This window comes from Ambystoma mexicanum, chromosome 9 (genome assembly GCF_040938575.1).
Source record: "Ambystoma mexicanum isolate Mex_15411 chromosome 9, UKY_AmexF1_1, whole genome shotgun sequence".
NCBI lineage: Eukaryota > Metazoa > Chordata > Amphibia > Caudata > Ambystomatidae > Ambystoma > Ambystoma mexicanum.
Window position 1 is genome coordinate 690,970,649 of NC_090931.1, and position 23,545 is coordinate 690,994,193.

Below are 23,545 nucleotides of genomic sequence, written 5' to 3' on the forward strand. Positions count from 1 at the left end.
TGAGAAAATAATTCATATGGTTAGTGTAGTATTGTCCCTTGCGAAATGCAAGTGAGGTGGTATGAACAGAACGCCTGCAACACACGGCCGCAGACCGCAGCAAGCTGGTCACACCATATTGTGCCTGTATGGACATATCGAAACTGCATTCAGGCAAGGCCTTCCTTAAGGTTACTTGTGTATCTGTGCAGAGGGCACCTGGCCTAACAATTCGGGCAGGGCTGCTCCCACTGGCTGCGCTACCTGACTGATTTGTATATGGCTGGACCCCTTTTGTAATGGTGCAGACGGGCTAAAAAAATAGTGGCGTGGAAGATTGCCCAGAGCAATGGCAGTGGTTCAGATTAATTTGAAACCTTCCACCCATCACTTTTTTTGGTTTCAGTTTGTCTCCCTATGTGAGAGAGGGTATGGCCAGATGGGGGTCCCTTGCTCACTGTGCTATAGGGAACCAAGCTGCACCTCACTGAGAATGCCCAACAAGGAAAAAACAGGTCTGGGGTTGCATGTGTTCCCTTGCAGAGGGGACCTGGCCTAGCAGTTTGGGCAGAGCTGCTCCCATTGGTGGCAGTACCTGTCTGATTTGTATATGGCTGTGCCCCTTTTGCAATGGCACAGACAGGCTAAAAAACATGGTGTGGAGAGTTGCTCAGAGCAATGCCAGTGGTTCAGATTAATTTGAAACCTTCCACAGCAGGTGACAGAAAAAAAACATTTACTTGGGCAGCAACAGCTGTGTTTTCACATTAGATTTCTTCTGAAAAGTACTTGAATTACAATGTAATGAAACCAGTTTCATTTATATAGACATTTTTTTTAATTGAGGAGGGGTTTTGTGGCACGACACATAGGTGTAGTTTGTGAGGGACGTGTGCCCATCAAGGGGGTGGGTAACACATTCTAGTGTTTCACCCTCTGCACCAATTTTGCTAGAAACTACCCCGGTTTACAGTCATTAGGTCCATAGTTTTATCTGGATGAAGGCCTCTGGTTTGGATCCCAGGATTGTCCCGTTTACCCACTGTATCATGTGACTGGGTAGCGTTTCCCCGCATGGGGTTGATGCACACCTGCCTCGTCTGTCCAAGAAGAGCGCACCTTAACAGTGTAGCCTGTTTTTGTACCTGCAGCACTGAAGTGTCGGAAGATTGCTCATCTCTGGAAGCCACGCGGCCCCGGAAGCGGGATGATGCCTTTCCCAGCGGCCTCCTGCGATAATCGTCCCCTGCCTGTCACAGCCGGTGTAATAGCGTTTAATTACTATAATGAGGCTCCCGTAAGAAGGAATGGGCCTGTTTGTATAACGGGGACTGCGCCTTCACGTTTCCTCTCCCTGAAGGGCCGATAAGTGCCCTTACCTTCACGGGGATTCTAGCAGAAGCGGCTCCAGGCGCAGAGAGAGAGAGAGGTGGTCACAATTGCTGGCATTTCTCAAGAGGCGACCTACCGTGTGCTTTGTGTGCTTAAAGGCCTGGGAAACTATTGCTCGCCCTCTGCCAATTCTCTCTCTCTTCTGTTCCCACACTGGCCTTCATGGGAAAGGAGACTTCCTGACAGGTCACTGCAAGCCGTAGGGCTGGGGAAGAGCACGTCGCCTGTTAGACACTCAGGTTTGGGGAGAATTCTACGCATGTTCAGAAGTGTGTCATAGCAATACTTGAAAACAATGCACAGAAAATCGGGTTGGAGAAGAGTGTAAAGAAACTCCCCTGCGTTCAAATCAGCTGTGCTTCAGGCTTTCTCTACTGCTTGCTCACCTGCGTGATAAACGGACCACCACAAACCCACCAGAAAAGAAGTGCGGCTCTCCCGAGAGCCACTGTTCATGGGAAATTACTGTTGGGGATATAAGGGTTATGAGCACCAGGGCATGCTGCGCTCCGGCCTATAACTTGGGCCGTTACCACCCGAACCCACCCGCTGGATCAGGTGTTATTGCTATAGTCCGTTTTTTACAGGGTTAATTTTGAACCACACTATACGTAACTTTCCGACACTCTGGACTGCCTGAAAGATGGATATGGGGAAAAAGGAAGAAAATGAAAAGAAAAAGGGAGCAGCATGTGCTAAAGTGTCCTGGCATATGAAAAAAGCCTAGATTCAGGCCTGACAGGAACCTCTTTGGCATTCTTCATTAGGTTGTCTGCACCATTCTAGCTCAGTCAAAGGCCTGGCGGAGGAGTTCTGCCGTCAGCAGTGTTCCGAATAGAAATTGGTTAGGTTCCGCTCTCGGGCTGTGATGCCTTGATAGACTATTCTGTTTGGTGTCATTGTTGATTGGAGGATCGCCCAGGACTCGCGATGGCTGGTGTCATTGTTGATTGGAGGATCGCCCAGGACTCGCGATGGCTGGTGTCATTGTTGATTGGAGGATCGCCCAGGACTCGCGATGGCTGCGTCCAGAGCCTTTACAAGCAACAGCATATTGCATAGTGCAGCTGCATCTTTACTCATGGTTTAGCTCTTGTCACAGGTGAATGAGTGTTTCCATTGGTTGGCGAATTGTACACTGTGATGCTTGCAGCTCGGCACTGGGTGGCTGAAGCTTGGCTGTGTATTTTTTCCAAGTGAATTCTGAAGGCGGTATTAGATGCATAGGGTGTTTGTTTGGCAGTTCCAATGAAAATTACTTTGCACCGCGCAAAATATTCCATGGATCAGGCCCATAATATCTAAATAAGGTGAAAGCGAGCGGTACTAAATTTGTTTCAACATATCCGCACGCAGTGCCTCCTGCTCGTCGTTTTGTAATAGAAAAGTTGTTAAGCTAGGCAAGCCATTTCTGTCCCATGCTGGCTTTGAAAAGAGAGGCATTGATGTTGAACATGAGCCTCTTGTTACCTCGCTGAGAGTGCACAGAAAGCGGCATTGTTTCCGTTGCGCTCCCTTGTTCCTCTGATGCTTTCATGGTCACACCCAACCAGCCCAGATCTTGGCTTCCATCCTCATGCAATGTATGCCGGGCCGCAGAGAAGAAAGGCTTCTCCAGTCGCGGGTGGTCCCGCCTTCTGATGAAAGAAAGCCTTACCAGGGTGGGCGGCTTAGGAAAAGTCAAAACACATGTGCCGCCTTTTAAGGGGCACAACCCTCAGAGGGGTACAGTCCACAGCTGCTGGAAGCAAGAGAGTCAAATGTAGGTCTGATTTGCGTGCTCTATCAGTCTTCCTCTCTAAATGACATGCTTACAATGCTTACCCCGTTATAATTATCTGATGAAAAGGAAGTAACACCTGTAAAAGAAATGGGAGTGGCATCTATTGGGCGCGAGAGCAATGCCCAAGTTCTCACTCTGGAATATCAGCAGGCAGTAACTTGATATCAAACGCCCGTACGCCAGTTCACAACAAACCCAAGAAATGCTTGGCAGGATCGCGGGAAGATATCTTGTTTCCAGATGTTTGCTTTAAGTACACACATTTTCCCGTTGTTTTGACTCTAGTAATTACCCCTTGCGACTGGATCTGAACCCGCTGGTGTCGGTTTCAAGAGCGATGTTCCTGTAGATATGGTATTTCGAGTTTTTCGCACATTTATTTTTCTTTGAGTCTTGTCAGGGTGTGGCCATTGCTTGCCCTACAGCTTGACAGACAGATTGAATTCCATAACAGTCTCTTTAGGTATCAGAGGCCCATCCCAGGGTCACACTGATGTGAAGACTCGGAGGCGAATGGATGATGCCCAGCACTGGGCTCAGACATCGACCAGTGCTTTTTCCTGATCTCATTCACGTACATAGGCATGATATGGGCGTGGCACAGTAGAGGATGTGTGCAAGGCATGCACTAGTGAGGTTATTGTTCTACACAAAGTTCATGACACCCTACCTGTTTTTAACAAATAAAGTTGATGGATTTGTTTTCAATCCACCATTTTGTGTAGATTTTTGGTTCACATGTGCAAACCTCTTTTCAAATCTTTTTTTTAAAATGTGTGTAACGGGGTAGGTATATGTGGATGCCCGTTTCTTTTAGGGAGTAGGGTACAGTGAGTTATGTGGTATATTAAAAGGGGCACACCTACTTCACAGTGCCCATCTGGGCTACTCGAGGCCTGTGCCACCTCAGTTCCAGAAGCTCAAGTTGATTTACCACAGCAATTTCTAGGATTGGTACTCTCACCTCAAAGCAGGCTCAGCTTCCGCAAATTTCGGTGAAATTCTGCCTACTTTTTGTAACAAAAGAAGCCGCTTTCGAACAATTCCTTCACAGTTTTAACACGTGCAGACTGTAAAATAATATGGAAAGAGAGAGATTCCACCCAGCATGCCCGCTTCCTCTATTTGTGGTCCAATGTATTTCACTTGGACAGACCCTGTGTCAACCCCCAGCATTATGGGATTATAGAGCTTCCTCAAAGTCCAGATTGTGCTCTAGAATCTCAGTGATGGAGTCATGACCAGCAGAGAGCCTTCGAGTGCTTTCCCGATTTACAGACGCCTGACAGCCTGTTCCGGTCTCTTCATTGCATCAGGTGGACCCTCCTTTTTATGTATTTGGAAAGGCCTAGCTCACAATGGCCAAAGAGCTGGCACAAAAGGTGTAGGGCAGTTTTATAAGGCAATGTGGGCCATATGAATGACTTAGTGCAGTCTGCAGCTGGTAGATTTGATCAATGTTCCTGTGCCAATGTGCTTATTTGCCAAAATGTATCATGTACCATGCAAACGGATTGTTATAAAAGGTCCTGAATTGTAATATGCAAATGTGGGTCTCTTTGCTTTGGTGGACCAAGCTTGTTTTTAACCCTGATCACATTTGGTAGAAATGTCAGAGGAGTTCCCTTCTAGCTCTCCCATGGCAATCATGCAGGTAGCATGTTAGGAAAGACTGGTAGTATGAGATGTCCCAGCGAAAGACTTAAATAGGAGATTTTTCTGGCACAAAGTCAACAAAACCCTACATATAGTTATTCAATTAATTTATTTGATACTTGTAAAACTCAATGTTCACTCTAGGGTATTTTGATGCTAATGAAGACCAGAAAATGGGATGAGCAAGGAAAGCAGATATAGCTTCTCAGTGAGTGGAAGTAACCAGAGACGTATTCAGCTCCTTTCTGAAGGCTGGTTGCCCAAATAGATTTTGCAAGTGAGTCGGGAGAGAGTTCCAGAAATTGCTATCTTGAACTGAGAAGTCTTGTCTACCTCTTCCGGTGGGGCAGGTATTTGGGAAGAAGTTCGATGTATATGATTATTGTTGACGCACAACCAGCGCCAACGCCTCCAATATCAGTGAAGATACACTTAGAATACTAGTAGTGTGAAAGTGACGTTATTTGTTGAATCGCCCTTTTGTGACACGTGTTTCGATCTGTCGGTCTTTCTCAAACCAGGGCTAGATTCATGGTTCATAAAACATATATTCAAAAATGATAACAACAATCGAAACAATTGTTGGTCATTATTCAATGCAGAAAATATACAATTTGATGAAGAAGGATAAGATTTTCATTGACATTAGTGGCGTTGGCACTGGTTGTGGGTCGACAATAATCATACAAAACTATTAAATAAGGTTTGGAAATACCTTAGTGTACCCTGACTGTGACAGCCGAGAATCAGCAGGAAATAAAAGTGGTGCGCGTAGAGTGGAGTCATAACTCCCAACATTAGCAATTACGCTTTTTTTAGATGGGTTCAGTGGTCCAGCTGATATGTGTCTGTAACTTCATGATATGAGGCCCAGTACCATGATAGGCATGGTGCACAATGCATAGCGCCTAGAATGTGGTACTTTGCAGAATGTGACGCCAGTGGAGTGTTCTAATTGTTTGCAAGACCTGGTCATGGCATTGGAAGGCAGAGGTGAGGTGGGCTGCCACATCTGGACTAGCTGTAGGGGGTGGAGTTGGGTCTTTTGTCGAGGCCTAAGTAGATTCCATTATAGTTGTCAAGGCGAGATGAGATTAATGTGTTGTCAATGATACTTTTGTGGTTATTTGGGAAAAACGTTGATGTATTATAATGGTCCGAGGGTGAAAAAGCTATACAAATGTAGACAAAAGATATATAAACCATCTGGAATGAGACCTGGAGTATTTGCCATTGGCATTAACATGTATTGGCCTCATTAACACAAGGGTTTTTAATGGGAAAATCCCATTGAAAAGCGCTTTGTAAATCAGGCTCCTTGTGTTTTATTTCTATAGCACACCCTCACCCGGATAAATGAGAAAATCATGGCTGCACCTATTTGCACATTCGATTCAGCAGTAAAGCATGATGTGGGAATTCACTCCTGATCCACTCTGATAAATCATAATAATAATAATAATTTAGCATCTATATAGCGCTACAAACCCTCAGGCATCTGAGCGCTGCTTATCATTACCCACGGTGTGTGGTGGTCATTTATCGACCTCGGAAGGAGGAAAGGCTGAGTTTGGCCCTGCTGGGATTCAAACCTGGGTCAGCAGCTCTGCACAGATGTCAAAGGGAGCGCTCTACTTGCTGTGCTATCTGAGCAGCTATCACGCAGTATCATTACTAATTTGTGCTAGATCCATATACAATCATTGTCTTTGTGAGGATTTTTAGTATGTGTTTTACGTGAACACAGCGTTAAAGCCTTCTATACCATTTTCAAGGTTCTTTAATTTGGAAAATGCCCCAAGAAATGATGTGTAAACCACGCTGTGTTTTCAGAGAAGGATTTATCAACTGGTTAATCACACCAGAGTTATTGACTGTGTATCCCCCTTGTTTTCTGCAGCAGAGAGCAACCAATATCTAAGATTGGCCAACGCTGGAAGGAGAGAAGGCGACCGCGCTCGCATCATCAGCCCGAAGATCTTCTCACCCAAAAGTGCGCAGTGTTTGGTGTTCCGCTACCAGGCAGCCGCGGGCCACGGAGGATCCATGCAGGTGCTGCGGCGATCCACTCAAGAAATGAAGTTGCTGTGGATCATCAAGGAGGGCCAGGGGCACGAGTGGAAGGATGGCAAGATCTTGCTGCCCAGCTACGAGCACGACTACCAGGTGAGAACCCTGAGAGCAAGGACTTTGTATTCATGAGAGCTCAGGACAGGCACGGTTCTCCAACTCAGATCCACAAGCTTAGAATAGGTTTGTCGAATCCCAAAAAACAACTTGCAATCTTTCCATTTTTGAGATAATGTATCTATCAATATTACAGCAATCTCAACCATTAGACCACACCAGTCCATTAAACCAGAGGCGTTGCTAGGTGGGTGCTGAGGGGGCTATAATCCCGGGTCTGTTGCTTGCAGCCCCGGATAGAAGCTTAGTGGCTACAACCAAAAGGCTATAGCTAGCCCCGAGTCCCAAGATTAGTGGAGCCCCGGATCCTTTCCAGACCCAGCAACACCCCGGCATTAAACTATGTTATAATGCAATGAAGCCTGCTGGAAAGGAAAAGCAATGGATAGCAGGATAAGATGATGCACGGCCGGGGGATTTATAGGAACCTTTTGAAACAAGTCATATTTTTAAGTAACTTTCTAATGTGAAATAGTAGGCTAACGGATAAAGTTTAAATGTGTTGGTTGGCTGTTATTTACTCAATAATCCCGCACTCACCAGAAATGGAAATGGATATAATCTTGACCTGCCTTTTTCAAATAAAACAAGCCTCGAAACAGTATATTTTCAGTCAGTATGTGTGCACTTTTCCGTTTCAATTAAACATTGGGAAGCTTGGTTCCTATCCTGTTGGGAGAACGAAATTGGCAAACGTGGAAACAGTTGATCCATACTTTCATACATACATTTAATTTAGTTTATTTATTCCTCTGTAGAGTTTACAGGGTCCTGTGCACCCGAGGCCAAGCTGTAAAAAAAACCCAGCTTTGGAATATGGCTGTGTTCCATCGCTTTTTTTTAAGAACTTTTAAAATGCTAAAATAGCTATTTTCAAAAGTTTTCATTTCCTCCCACGCTCAATAAAAACACTCTGTATCCTTAATTAGTCACAATAACCTATACACTACCCATACCACAACACCTAGTGAGTGTGTGCTTTTATGAAGTGACTTTTGCGCCACTGGCGATGTTCCACGTAGAGCTGGATGCCAGAGAAAGGTAGGTAGGCCATGATTGCGAGGAGTGGAGGGTGGCGTACAGTACGAGCTGCCAGCTTATTTAACCTCTGCCAGGGCATGCATCAGAAGTCTCTGGCAAGGCAGCCCCCAAAGACGCATGCCGGTTGTGAAGACAGCCTGTGGAGCGGAGCAGGCAGATCTTTTGAACCGTTCCCAGAAGGGCTGCTGGGCAATGGCTACATCATCGTTATTGCTGTGACCGGCATCCTGCAATCTGAAGTGATGGAAACCGGATTTCGTAGGGCGAGAGGCATGCCATGTTATAGAAATGGTGTAGACCTATTCAGTATTCGGAATCGAAGCGAACAGTGTTGTGTCCCCATGTGGGTCACTGCCTGAAAACTCTAGGATTGTGTTTAAGTACATGCATTTTGATGGATTACAGATCAGACCATGTGCAAGGTCAACTGGAGGTCAAGTTTCGTCACCGAGCTACTTGGAAAACAGCATCACATACAGCGTTGTACAGTTTTTTAATTTTAGTAAAGCGATTGTGGTTACTGCTCATTTGCCATGTGAGCCGCAGTATTCCATCTCCTTATTGTAGCTCTTGCTTTTGGGGTATCTAAATAGAAGCCAACAGAAGAGTTTGCAAGCACTAGCCTACTCAGGCCCACAGTGCAAGGCGCAAGTAATGGTAAAGCAGAGAATATGTCAAATACCTCCTCTTTTTCCCAGCCGCCTGAATATAACTCTAGGAATTTACCTTGCGACATTCTAGGGAAATACCACACACAGTAAATTCAACATGATTATGGGTTAAAATACCCCTCATTTTTACCTCCACCGAAGAGGTCGAGGACAACATTTTAAATCCACCCCCATGAACGAAAAACATGTTCTCCATTAAGTGAATTGAAACACTAAAGCATCCCTTCAGCTTAAGTGAGAAGGATGTACCAAGAAACCCCCAAAGCCGGTGAACATGTAAGCACCTCAGATGCCCACCTTTGCAGCATTGTTTCCATATAATGCACCGAAGGGTCATTGCGGATCCAACCGTGCATTATTCAGCAGAGTACAATAGCAGTATGATCTGTACTGTATCTATTTCCATCCCCTTATCACGTCATGTGGTAATTCAGAAAAGTCCAGAATCCGGCGCCCTACCAGTGGTAAAGCCATAATGGTGTGGTTGATGGTGGCTACTGCATGCAGATATCCGAGGCGGCAGTTTGTGGGACTCGTAATGGGCCCCTTTTGCACAATAATTGTAACTTAAAACAAGCCCTTCCTCAAATTCCTCATACACGTGTGCCCCTTAATGTTCAATTCCACCTGGACTGGATCAGGCTTTTGCCTGCTATGGTCCAGCCACATGGCTGTTGGACCCACTGACAGTGCCGGGAGGATACACCATGCGGGCCCATGAAAGGGAAAAGAATTGCGCATCTCCCTGCTGTACAAGGAGCTCCGACAGACTCATGAACCTGAATGCCACTTGCATGTTCACGCCTTAAGGCTTCAAATGGGGCACTCGGTTGATTTTGCGATTATTTGTAATATACATTGGTTCCATGTTTAGGAGCCAAAAGATGTGACTCTTGAATGACAGTGTATTACTCCATAACAGCTGTGCATAGGGTTGAATACTTACCTTGTTCCTGACCTCTTATGTTGTCCTCCTCCACTTGCAGATTGTCATCGAGGGAGTGGTTGGCAAAGGGCATTCGGGAGAGGTTGCCGTCGATGACATCCAGATCGACACCGGAATCTCCTTGGATCAGTGCATGGGTAGGTTTCAGTGTATACGTGGGTCTATGCACCTGTATAGTTGGGCTGAGGTAACCATGGTGCACGTCTCTACTCCAGGTTTATTTGTGATGAACGCCTCTCTGCTGGAGTTGCGTCTGGCCTTGTGGCCATTATGCGTGTCTCCGCTGTGCTTGCTTCATATATGTATGCATGCAGCTTCTCTCTTTGATGGATGGCTGTGTGCACCTATATGTTTATGATGGTTCTTGTTCTGTTTACGTTTTCACATATATTCATCCTGGCTCTCTTTGTTATATTTGCATACATTCGTGCATTCATGCTCGCCCTTCCTCATGTGTTTAGCTGTAAGTGTACCCATGTTGCCACCCCTCTTGTGTTCATGTGTGCAGGTACATTCTTGCTGGCTCATCTTGTTCTGTGTGCCCATCTATTCATACTAGTGTCCCCTGGTGTGTTGATGTTCATGCTACTTCTCCTTCTTGTGTGAGCGTGTACACATGTGTTCATGCGTGGTCCCCCCATTAATGTTCATGCTGCCCAAGCCCCTGCTCCACTGGGAATGTGTTTGTTATATCGCTGCATTGTCTCCTGGCGCATTCATCCACCATATGGCTTCTTCCTCGGCGGGAAGATGTGGTTTTACGTGTCCTCTTGTGCCGTGCTCAGGGGTCAAGTTCTTAAGGGGGGACTCATCAACAAACGAATGAGATGTACCGTCACCAGAAATGATCATATCAAGGTGAAATATGCACATTTCATTAAATTGCCTTTGAATAACCATCCAAATTGCACAGGACGATGGCATTTGCCTTTCATAAAATCAACACACACACAAAACCAAGAGAGCGTATTTTCTTCTAATAGTGTTTTTGAAAACGTTAAAAGGTGTACATGATAACTCCAAGAACCAATACAAATGTTTTCCCTGGGACTTTCAGTACAGAAATGGGCCATTTGACCTTTAGTTGTTTGTTATTCTTCATCAGGTTACATAGTGCAGTGGTGAAGTGCCCGGCCTACAAACCCGATGACACAGTTTGATCCCCGAGGTCGGCTTCAATTCATAAATTGAAGGAGGACATTCAATGTTTCTCATTGTAGCTGGGGGGACTGAGGCCACCCTGTGAATAAAGTGGGTGGAGTCCGTCCCCCCGCGTGTACCCTCGACTTGAGCCCTGGTTAAAGCAGTCCGAATAAAAAGTAAAAAGGCTGTTTGTGTCCCGTGAACAATGAATGTATACCAACAGTGTAGCCTTAAAAATAACAAAGCAGTGTAAAAGGGGTGCGCACTGAGACAACAGCGCCCAAACGTGCACAGAGCAAAGATCTTGAGAAGAGAGAGAATGTGAACATATGAATGCCTTCAGAGATGTTGCTCTCATGAAATATGAATGCCACACATATGACAAAAGAAATAAGCAGCTTCGGACCAGAAATGCAATGTCCATGACAGCTTACAAATGAATTTGAAGGACAGTAATATAATATGGGGTTTGTATGGTGACTATAAGCGCTGTTGGTGAACGCCCTCGGAGGACCGAAGTCTGTGGTAGGGAAGGTTTGCCAGAGGAGTTTAGAATGCGTGTGCGCATTTAGCCATTACGAAGGTTGGCAAAGGTGACCAAGTTTCTCAATCTTTCAGTATAAAAGACGCCCACTTAGTTGCAGTGAAGTTTCTAATTAACCGATGTCACCTCGTTGCATGCAAAGTCTAGCAGAAGCACTGGACAACTTGTTGTTATGAAGATCTTTCTTTTCATGTACTGTCTGATTTTAGATAAGCGGCACACCAGTGCTTTCTAGTATTAGTCACCAAGTAGGCAGCTTTAGTAAGAACATCACTCTATCCTTGTGTCTTTCTGACTACCTAGAACCCCCAAAGGCCACTGAAGGATGAGAAACTGTTGTTGCAGATAAACTAAACACAGATGTGTCTTGCCTATTTTTGTGTTAAACCATTGATGAGTTAGGGCACAACCCTGCCCATTCAAAGTCTGTGCCCCTTAGTTTGTTAGTAAGGGTGTCCAAGTCCCTGCTAGAAACCCCACTAATAAAAACGCAGTAAATAGATGTGTCCTTTATAGTACGAAACAAGAGACCTGCTACATGAAAAGTAGAAATATTCAGCGGTCTGTTGTCAGAATGGCAATTTTGATGGATGTTGTATATCTGTTGCAAAGCGGCTTAGAAACAGCTTTGAAGCGGCCGAGTGTCCTGAAAGTTTCCGGACATGTTCTTGACGTTTCAAAGGCTTGCCAACCAACACAGAGGAATCACACCAATGAGAGGTGACTGCACCTTGCAGACCTGCGCCGGGACGCTCCATCTCTATATTGGGGTTGGAGGAAATATTGGCTATTATTAGGAACCACGTTAAAAGAAAATGGATGAATCCAAGTGTTTCAATGTGACACGATGAACCCTTTCACCCGTGTCCTGCATTTACAAAGGAAACTCATAGCTGGAAGAAAGCAACCTGTCAGTCAATATTACACGCTTGACTGGATGATGGGCTGGACGGACATATTCCTGAGACTTCCATCAGTGCACCACCACAGTTAAAATTAGACTATTTTGAAACATGAAAACATAGTTAATACTCTTGGTCGTCCTACCTCCTCGTCACTTCGCCCTTATCATGCTATCATGTGTGTGCATGGCATATTGTGGCGGCTATGTTTCTACTTGAAAGTGAATTGTGGGTGCACATTCAGTCATTTATTAATCCAAATATTTCTCTACTGCACAGCGTGTAACATGTTCTCTCCCTTTTCTTTTTTTTGTTAGAACCCCTTTCAAGTTTCCCCTGGGTGACCTCGCCATACATACCAGGTAAGCATCGCCTATTGCTTGTTTTTTAGGAGTACATGCATGCTATTTTGTCATAAAGGTTCTATGTTCAGGTCAATTTATGTAGCCAAGCTGAGCATTCTTGAAGTTGGACGTTTCACTAAACCTCGCATGGAGGAAAGAGATCAATTTGTGTTGCAAGAAGGCCTTAGCTAAAAGGGATCCATGAATGTTCAAAAGTCACCAGGTCTCATCTTTATGCTTTGTCAAGGCCGATCGGGTCAAATGGACCTCAGACTGGGCAGTGTGGATTTAATAACAAAAAGAAACCTCAAACATGCATCCCCAGCTAATACAAGCTTCTGCAGCAAATGCTGCTAGACTGTGCTCCATAGACATAGTAGAAGGACAGCCTTCGGCGGCTGGATGTATTTCTTTACTTTGCCAGCACTCGCTTTGTCACACTTACATCGCCAGACATTTACTTTGTCTACTTTCAATTCACCAGATATTTACTTTGTGATTGCAGGGAGAGACCCCCTTTACTCCACCTTTTTTCTACCCCATATTCTTCACCCCTGATGCCCTTTGACCCCAAACCTAACCTTACGTTGTCCCCCCCCCCACATCCATTACCATCTTCACCATATGAAGATGCAGGCAAAGTAAAGGCATGACAATGTAAAGGCATGACAAAGAAAATGTCTGGTGAATCAAAGTGTGACAAAGTAAGTTTATGTGGTCAAGTAAATGTGGGATACCCCTTCTGCTATTTCTATTCAACAGAAGGTAGACGTTCTACTATGTATATGATCTCTACCCAGGTTGGGAATGAGACTACATTCAGCTATCGCTACAGTTATAGCAAAAAGTAGTCTTTCTACAATGTCTACTCTGAAAAGCACAGGGAGCCCAGGAATAGCAGGTAAGTAGTGGAGTGGTGGGAAGGGCGATTGTTTCAAATGATATAGTACATAGTACTGCCATGTGGGACTTACGGGCACCCACAAAATTTGGCCCGTGTAGCCACACAAAAGTGTTCGAATTTTGGGTGGTTTTGCTAGCAGCATAGGCATAATATATAATGATTGTCATGTAAAATATAAGAGATCTTTTAATGAAGCACCCGCTTTCTAGAGAAATGGGAGAAAAAGAGCAAATGTACATATAACACTATAAACCAAGAATGCCACCACTCCTCCTCCTTCTTTAATGTCAAGATAATATTATATGAGAAGTCATTTATAAGTGTTTTGAGGCATGACAAGACAAGGAAGGGAAGACAGGAGGACAAAACAATGATCTTACCAGGCCTTGTGTCATTCAGATCGTGCCAGGGGGGAGAGTGCAATGGAATGCATAAGTGCATTCCATAAGGATGTGGCTCATAGTTGCAGGGAGTCAGAGGACTGCATGGATGCAGAGACAGTCCCTAAGTGGTTGGGAGGCCTGGAGGCAGTGCAAGGCCACCTGGTCGTGCAGGAGCCTGGTCCCGTAAGTTCATTGGGTGGCCAGGTAACCATTTTGCACAGCAGACAGGGGTACCAGCAAGGGATAGGGAGAGAGAAAGCGGAAGCAAAAAGGAGGGTCTTGATGCTTCCGGAACATTAGATGGTCCTGCTCAAGTTTGAGAGAGGCAGGGAGACTGTTCCAGAGGGAGTCCCCAGCCAAGGAAACAGATCTACCCCCCACTCTCTGCCTGGAGAAGCATCTGACCCTCAGAGAGTTGGAGGTGGATGAGCAGAGGGCTCAAAAAAGGAAGATGCTTAGGAAGGTGCTCTGCAACTCATCCAGAACAGGACTGCAAGACTTGTCCTTGGCCTCAAGCCCAGGGATCGTAGCTCTCCAGGACTGAAATCTCTTCATTGGCTCCCAGTGGCAGCGAGGATTAAGTTCAAAACCCTCTGCATTGTTCACAAGGCCTTCCTTGGTCTGGGGCCTCAATACCTTCAACGGTCTCTTCCGAAATATCTTCCTTCTCAAGCTCTTCGCTCATCCGCCTCCAACTCCCTCAGGGTCAGTCCCTTCTCCAAGCAACAAGTTGGTGGTAGATCTCTTTCTTTGGCCGGGGCCTCCCTCTGGAACAGCCTCCCAGCCTCCCTGAAACTTGAGAACTATCTCTGGTTCCGTAAGTACCTCAAAACCTTCCTCTTTGCTTCTGCTTTCTCTCCTCCTCTCCCAAGTTGAACTCCTGGCTGAAACTGAAACTGCATTGGTCACCTGGCTACCCACTGATCCTGGACCCAGGTCCCGTCCCCCACCAGTTGCACACCTGCACTGCCTCCCTGGCAACCCCCGTGCTTGAGGACTGTTTTCTGTATCCCTACAGTCCCCTACCAGCACTTTGACACCTGATGTCGGCACTTACCCTTGCACTTGCCACCAGCTGGCCGCACCTTTTACTTATTGCTTTTATTTATTCTATTTATTTTTACTGTCAATCCCATGTACTGCACTGCCCCCCCCCCCCTTGCCCTCTGCACTTTTCCCCTTCCCCCTTCCCCTGCACGATCTCATTGTCATCTGGCCTGGTCAGATTGTTGTCTGTCTTCCCTCTGTTCCCCCTCCCTTGACTCGTCGCACCTTGAAACACTTGTAGATAGGCACGTTATAAATGCCATATCATACCATATCATATGAAGAGAACGTTGGGTGTAGTGTTGTCCCCGGTGCCAGAAAGCCTTGTGGACGATGCAGAGGGTCTTGAACTTGATCCTGGCAGCCACAGGGAGAGATTTCAGGGCCAGAGAGATACAATCCCTGGGCTTGAGGCCAAGGACAAGATTTGCAGTCCTGTTCTGGATTATTTGACAAGGGCAAAGAGCAGAGGTAGGCAGATTTAGAAAGAGGCTGTTGCAGTAGTGCAGCCTAGAGAGAACAAAGGCTCTGGAGACAGTGAGCGTCTTGGGGAAAGTGAGGAAAGGAAGAATACCTCTGAGGAGGTGCAGCTGATAGTGTGACTTCTTAGAGATGTCAGAGCTGTGAGGAGAGAAGGAGAGGGTGGAGTCGAAGATGACACCAAGGTTCTTAGCCTCACAGGATAGTGCAGGTAGAGGGCCCAAGGTGGGCAGCCAGAGAGAGAGGGAAGGTGGGAGCAGGTGTCCCAATGAGGAGGATCTCAGTGTTACTGGCATTAAGGCACAGATCGTTGGAGGCACACCATTCCTGAATTGCGGACAGTCAGGTATGAGATAAGGAGCGGTGGAGGCTGAAGGGAGCCTGAAAGAGAGCTGAGTGTCATCCACATAACACTGAAAGTTAGAGCAGAAGGTAGAGATGCAGTGGGCCAGAGGTGCCAGGTAGTATTTAAACAGCCAGGGAGAGAGGGTAGACCCCTGCGGAACACCACATGTAGATAGAAGAGAGGAAGGACCCAAGTTGGACCTGGGAGGATCAATCAGAGAGAAAGGAGGTCAATCAGGCTAGGGCCTGACCAGTTATAGCCATGTTGTCACAGAAACAATTGAGCAGGATGGCATGCAATAATTTCTTGTCATCTGCACTTCTTGCATCTATAAAGAGATGTCCTGGTTTCCGGGGAGAGCGGAACTCTTTGCTTGTGCGAGAGGCTCTTCCAGAGGTGCTGAATCTTTAGGGGCTGCAATGCTCGGTAGTGTAGAGGACCGGGAAAAATCGCTTGGATGGACGATGCAAGGCGCCCTACTAGCCTTGCTAATTCCTTGAGCAAGAATCGGTTCTTTGACAGGAACCATTTGATTTCCTTCTTGACAGCATTGACCTTCGCCAGTGGTAGACTGAGCGTCCCTAATGTGGAATCCACTACGAAACCCAGGAATTTCATGGATTGAGATGGGACTACCTCTGACTTCGGCCAGTTGATCAGGAAACCTAACTCCTGCAGAAGCGTGACATTGTCCGCCACTTGCTTCTGAAGCAGGTGCCTGTCCCGACACATTAGACATACGTCGTCCAGGTAGATGATGAGTCTTCTTCCTTGCTCTCTCAGCCTGGATACAACTGGCTTCATCACCTTGGTAAAGCACCAAGGAGTTGAGCCAGCCCGAATGGGAGACAGGTGAACTCCCGCCTTTGGCCGAGCCAGAGGAACTGCAGGAAGCAGCGGAACTGCTGCGCTGTAGGCACCGTGAGGTAAGCGTCCTTCAGATCTATCCTCGCGAGCCAATCTCTCTTCTGAAGGAAGGCCTGCAGAAGATGAGTGCCCTCCATCTTGAAGTGATGATACACTAGAAATGGATTGTGGTCCCTCAAGTTGATCACTGGGCGAAGCTTGGTTTTTTCATGTTGCTCACAAATGAGCTTGGGCCAGCCTTTGCTGGCATGATCCCCCCTTGCAAAGCAGTTGCGCAATCTCTTCCCCTAGCAGGTGCTCGTCTTCTGCTGCGAACATAATGGGGCTGATGATAACATTCTAAACAAAACCTTTGCAGCGCTTGCAGCACCCATGCATCTTTGGTAATCTTCAACCATTTGCCTGCACACTGCGCTAGCCCGCATCCTATAGGCGGAAGATTCAGAATCAGTGAATAGGCCACTCATTATTACCAACTGGCGGATTGTGCATCAAGCATGTTCTGCACAGTAAGCAGTGATCATAGAGGCCAATGTCAGAAAGAGAATGGCAAGACAAGGGACGAATGAGCATGGCGAGGCCAATGATTGAATGAGCATGGCGAGGCCAATGATTGAATGAGCATGGCGAGGCCAGGGAATGAATGACTATGGCGAGGCCAGGGACTGAATGACTATGGCGAGGCCAGGGACTGAATGAGCATGGCGAGGCCAGGGATTGAATGAGCATGGCGAGGCCAGGGATTGAATGAGAATGGCGAGGCCAGGGATTGAATGAGAATGGCGAGGCCAGGGAATGAATGACTATGGTGAGGCCAGGGACTGAATGAGCATGGCGAGGCCAGGGATTGAATGAGCATGGCGAGGCCAGGGACTGAATGAGCATGGCGAGGCCAAGGACTGAATGAGCATGACGAGGCCAAGGATTGAGTGAGCATTGCACTGAAAGTCTGGAATAAGCATGAAGAAGCTAGGGATTTAATGATCATGGCTCCTGTACTACTGTCACCCCTCTCCAGCTAGGCTGTTACAGCTGACAAGCAGAGGGAGGATGGGGCAGTTTCTCCAAAGCTACCAGTTAAGCCCCTTTTCATGAATGACACATTCCTACACGAAATTCACAAGAACTCGCCCCTTGAGGCAGTTCACTCCACACTGCACCTCCGTCAAATGTATTTTTTAGAGAAGAAGAAAAGGTGAACTATTATCTTACTGAGCAAAGTTATTTCTATATGACCAATCTAAAGAGCATGTTATTAGGGAAGCACAACTCAAAAATACAATCCCACAAGGTACAAGCAACTGCATGGGGAAATGGGGACATGGCGATGTAACAAAGTCAAAGGTTTCCTCACAACACCTAGCCCAATTCACTCTCCCTGAGACCTACATTGTAATGTTTTGGTCCTCAGAGGAGATACTTGAATTATAAAGTTGTCGGGGGACCTTTGCTACCTGTCACTATTACTCCTCTCAGAGGCCTGGTTCATGACGCTGATGCAGCTGAATGTATGCCCTGAAGTCCTATTGATCCATTGAACAAAGGGTTCCTGTTAGATGAGCAGGTGTGGGGGTGGGTGGAGAAAGGCGATGTTTCATTTATGACTGGTATTTTTTCTTAAAAGACACAGACACACTGGCTAAAATTTTGCAGATCAAGCTGACGTGGCACTAGGCTGGGAACAGCCGATTTAAATGTTCTTGTCTTTAATGTGAAAAATGGAATTGGGCCTGCTTGTGCCGCGTCCTGTTTGCAAAAGCAGCAACAAAAAGCACACTTATAATTAGGGTATTAACTGAGCACACGTATTGTGCTCCGTTTTATTTGCAAGTGTAAAATGTATCTAGATCACGGACCAACACTCAAATGTTGACTTGTCCAAACCAACACACATCCTCTATGTAGTGGTTGCAAAGCTCAATTTCCACCATAAGGTATCTTTGCGCAGATAGACTACAGGAAAGGCCGCGCAGGGGTTAGTGAGCGGAATAGAAGAACCCGTTTTTAATGCCACCCTGAAGGAAAGGCGGTCTATCCCAGGCACTCTGTTGCATGTTGCATTCAGAATGAATGGAGCAAGATTCATTTGCCTGGTTTTTAAAACGCGGGACAACCTTTTCATGCTTCCAGCATGACTGCCTTCACTGAGCGGGGCAGAGCTCTCGCCATTATACGTTTCACCTTCCTTTTGGGGCCTAAAAAACAAAACAAGAGCCACCTGCAGCTGTGGCAGTATAAGTGTTGAACATAATGTGTTATGTTATGTTACTTGGCATTTATATAGCGCCTTATGTATCATTGGTATGACCTCAAAGCGCTGGTAGGTTGAACGCCCGCGGGAACCGCAGTTCAAGTCAGCAGAGAGAGAGAGTGTCGTATGGTGCGTGGGCGCACCGGATATGTGTGCAGCTGGTGGGAGGGAACCGATGAGGAGCAATGCAAGCAGATGAGCGATCGTAAGGTAAAATCAGCAGTAAAACCAGAGGCAATAACCTGATATAACAACAAGACACCATAGTGATAACAGGGGGAGCTTGGCTTTCCCTCATCATGGACTCTCCCTGCTGTGACTGTAGGGAGGGAAATGGGAGGACTAAATAACTAAATTGCCAATTACAGCTCATGGCAGAGTAAAGCACTGTTTAAATGGGGGTGTTGTGTAATATCTGATCTCTGATCACAAGCAATGGAATGGGTTTACTGAAAAGTGTGGACAATAGTAAAACAGGATTGGGGGCGGGCGGTGGGGTGGGACTGTAGTTTCCTGGAAGACCTGGGTAGTTACTAATGTGTTATATTTTCTGTGAAAATATCCAGTGCAATGAGTAGACAAGAGCAGTGGTAACCAACTTCTGACCCGACTGAAGTTTCGTCCCACAATTCCAGAGGAATTAACTATGCTGGCTGGGGCTCGTGGGAGTGAACATTTGGAGGGTGGCAGATTGGCTACTGCTGGACTAGAGCGTATCGGCAGGCCTAAAACTGGTCAATGGGAGATCACGTGCTCTGTGCTGTGACAGCAGTAGTGGGGTGTTTTAATGCTGCAGAGCCTGGGCAGTCTAGCCAGAGGCCAGCCATTGACTGCACTGTAACAATAACATGGCAGAAGGTTTGAGTTAATGCCCTGCACAGTCATGAATATTTAAAACGGAGACCATTTCATGTTGGATATGATGCAAGAACGGAGAATGAATATACTATAGATACATGAGGTCAAAGCTGGGGACCGAATCGGCTGTGCACAGTGATAGTAGAAAGTGGTATGTGGATACAGAAGGGCCTAGGCAGACCCCTAACCTTGGTGTGCAAGAGCACACACTGTTAGTGTGGTGACACTAGAAAGATTGGCATATCGACTATTCCTAATGTTACTGCCTGACCCTGCATGCTGTCTGTGTTGTGACAGTAGGAAGGGATTGGAGTCAATAGATTGCATTGGCAATCCTGCTCTAGTTTCTGTGTGTCTATGTGAGCCTATCTGACTTGTGCACTTGAAAGCATGTGTTTTTTTCACGTTATTAGTCTGAAGCCACCCACCTAGCAACGCTCTTCTGTGTCTCTCCTCCAGGCGGCACCCATCTGCCAGGGAGCGAGCCCACAGTGGACACTGTGTCAGTGCAGCCCATCCCGACCTACTGGTATTACGTCATGGCCGCCGGGGGGGCCGTCGTGGTGCTGGTCTCTGTCGCCCTGGCCTTGGCACTTCACTACCACCGCTTCCACTATGCGGCCAAGAAGAGTGAGCACGCCATCACCTACAAACCCGCGCACTACAGCAATGGGGCCCCCCTGGCGGTGGAGCCCACCTTAACTATAAAAGTAGAGCACGACGAACGGTACAACAGCACGCACTGCTGAGAGCGGAGCCACCACCAGGACAATAACACACAACAGACTGCAGACGCGTTGCCTCGATTTGCACTTTCCCCCACCCTTCACCTATTGATACATGAGAACTTAAAGACACATTTTTACCTGCAGTTGCTTTTTGTTTGAGATGGAACTGATGCTGCATCTTGGACTGTGGAAAAGGACACTCGGTCACTCTCAGCTGGAATGCTCTTCTTTTGTTGTTTTCAAAGACTGATTTCATATTCCAGACAGCAAACTGCTGTGCAACATGAAGGAAAGCCCTGGAATGTGTACATACATGTGTGACTATGTCCCCGGGGATGCGTGTGTGTGTGTGTGCGGGTGTGGGTACGTGCGCTCCTGAGTGTGTGTGTGTGTGTGTGTGTGTGAGAGAGAGACAGAGAGAGACAGAGAGAGAGAGAGAGAGAGAGAGAGAGAAAGAGGAGTGTTTGAGAGAACAACTCTGCATTCATGTGGAGGCCTTTTGTATTGCGTGTACTGCTCTTGTGCACATGGCGTGCTGTCCCCTTGACACTGCTCACCGGCCCGAGCACGGTCTGAGATGCACCTTTCGAATTCTCATGCTGGATTATTTAATGCGGAGGCTGTGGGAGGGGGCACTTTTTTCATTGCCTTATCTAGCTGTGGCAGGGATTACATGCGCAAGCGCTGTGAGCCCTAATGGCTGCAGGGAAGACATAGAGTGTGTCCCGATTGGAAACAGGAAAGGAATTGACAAACATTTTTAAAAAGATTCCTCTGCTTCTTTTTTTTTAATGGCAAGCGCGCTTTGGTTCTGTAAGGAATGAAAAAAGCTCTGTAAAATAAGTGATTGTAAAGTTGCCTTATGACAGAAAAGCTTCTGATGAATGTTTAGTTTGTACATGTCACAACCAGCCTTTGAGTCCTTCATAGACGTACTGTAAGTAGGCCTCAGGTGGAAGTTAAGTACAGTAGCTTCAGGACGTCCCGTTTTTTGGTTTTGTGTTTTGTTATGGTTAAGTGACCTGATTCTAGGGTGCTTATTAATATGAATATCCTTAATGTATATTTTGAGAGGGTTGAGGGGGATGAAGGTCCCTATTTCCTTTGACCTTTTCTTGAGAAGTCTTACCCATCCTACACAATATGAATAGCGTTACGTCAGGCTGGAGCCGGCCTATAACCGCAGAGAGAAACGCTCCGATCGTAGTGTTCGACTGTACAAAGGTTGTACGCTGGCTCAAGCTCAAGGCACAGTTCCCGCCTAATCAGTGGGAGAAGAGAGTGGGCCAATTGCTTGGCTCTTGCAGCATGACTTTTCTCTACACATGTGATGAGCTTGTACATCGTAGTACTATATGTGTGGCCCCTTGTTGAGGTGTATCCATTACCTTTCCAATAAGAGAATAGACAAATAATTCCGAGTTTACAGGTGGGCCAGTTCTACAACCCCTTCACCATCCTTTCCTCTGAGAGTCTTCTTGCCAAGATTTTTGCCTTGGACGAAACACCTTTTTTACTGCGAGTTTGCATGCTGGGAAAGTTGTCGTGAGGTAAGCCACAAAGCATTTCAGCCTCGGGTGTATTTCCGTCTTTAATGGGTAAAGGAAGTGTCTACATTTGTGCCAATACTTTTTGACCTGCTTTCTGTACCATGGTACATTTTATACAAAATGTTCTCTCTTTTTCACGTTAAAGATGGACTGAACATTGTGGAGATGTCCGTTTGGCCTCACAAAGGTTATATGCTGTTTTGCTCCTTTGCAAAAATCCCATAGCATGTTGCCCCTCATTTTCTCAGATTATGACCTTTTCCCTGAAATTTAATGCATGCACTGTTGGACGCTCTGTGCTTGTCCTTTAAAGGGATAAGGCCAATTTTCCTAACCTCTGTGGAGACCTTTATCGTCCTTGGAATTCAGACTGGGTTGGGAAAACCTGAGGGTACAAAATACTCTTCAGCCGCAGATAAACACTCTGCTGCTGGAGGACTCTTGAACAGTTGGCCGCTTGGGGAATCTAACTGGACGAGCGCACCTTATTTGCTTTAGTTTGGTTTTTGCATGCACATAACAAGTGCCTTCTTGAGACAAAGTGAAGGAATGCATAGTGCTTAAGATGGGTTTTGAGCGCTGAGCGTTTGCGAGTTCCAGCACGCATCTTGGTTGGAGCAATTTAGCTCTTATATCATATATTTTATTTCAACCATTTTGGCCAAAGGAAATTGGATGAATGCATTGAGTAGGCTTTGCTGTTTCCCCTATACCATCGAGAAGAGCCCAGCATGCTTGGTGGACAAATGGGCCATGTCAAAGTTTGCCATATTGGGTTTGTGGTTCGTAACCTAAATAACGACACCATTCTGTGCGACCGGATTGCACACTCCATACGTATAACAAGGATTGACTGACTGGCCGCTTGTGGTGTCTGTAGTTTGCCTTGGGTTTTCCTTGCTGCTGTCATCAAAAGATAACCCCTGCGAGCCTTTTATAAAATCCTCAATTTACATTCAGTGGATCTAGCTTATACAATGTGCCAAAGGATATCAAAATCGGGTCGGGGATGCGGGGGAGAGGGTGGTATAATGCGTCTGCATTTATTTAATATATAAGCACTTCTGACTTGTGGACATGCCTTTCAATGGTTCCTATTCTTTAAAGTCGCGTTCTCATCCTAGTTACACCCCGGCCTCGGGGACTGTATTGACTTCATGATTATCTCCCAAACATTGGAAGGCGTGTACTGGTCGTGGCATAAAGCATATATGCTGGCAGATTGCTTTGGATGCCATTCAGTTGGCGATGTCTTGTACTGGTCCCTCCCAGTATGCATACGTGGTTCCATGGAGGTGAGGGTTGGATGGGGTGACCATGCCCTTTTCCTCCCGCAGTTTGCCGGAGAAAATCCATTTTCCTTGGGTCACGCTAGTAAATCGGCTCTTTGTGAGGGAACTGATGTGTTCCTCTCTCTGGCTCTCTAAAGAACTACTAGGACTCACTTCTGAACTTCAGCACCAGTTACATCGGGGTTCTGGCTATAGGAGAATGCCCTGTATGCCAAGAACCAAAAGGACCATGTGCAACTCAGCAATGAATA

General features: G+C 46.4%; 1 protein-coding gene across 2 annotated transcripts in view; it reads left to right on the forward strand.

The window, feature by feature from the left end:
• NRP2 (neuropilin 2) overlaps positions 1 to 23,545 on the forward strand; it is a 193,178-nt gene that overhangs the window by 160,925 nt on the left and 8,708 nt on the right. The window contains exons 13-16 of one of the 2 annotated variants that reach the window (XM_069615561.1): positions 6,711 to 6,976; positions 9,696 to 9,792; positions 12,562 to 12,606; positions 20,184 to 20,613. In XM_069615561.1, the coding sequence (XP_069471662.1) occupies positions 6,711 to 6,976; positions 9,696 to 9,792; positions 12,562 to 12,606; positions 20,184 to 20,473 (698 nt within the window). In that variant the 3' untranslated portion in view covers positions 20,474 to 20,613. Of the gene's footprint in view, positions 1 to 6,710; positions 6,977 to 9,695; positions 9,793 to 12,561; positions 12,607 to 20,183; positions 20,614 to 23,545 lie in introns of those variants that run through there. The other variant, XM_069615560.1, reaches the window with a different exon arrangement.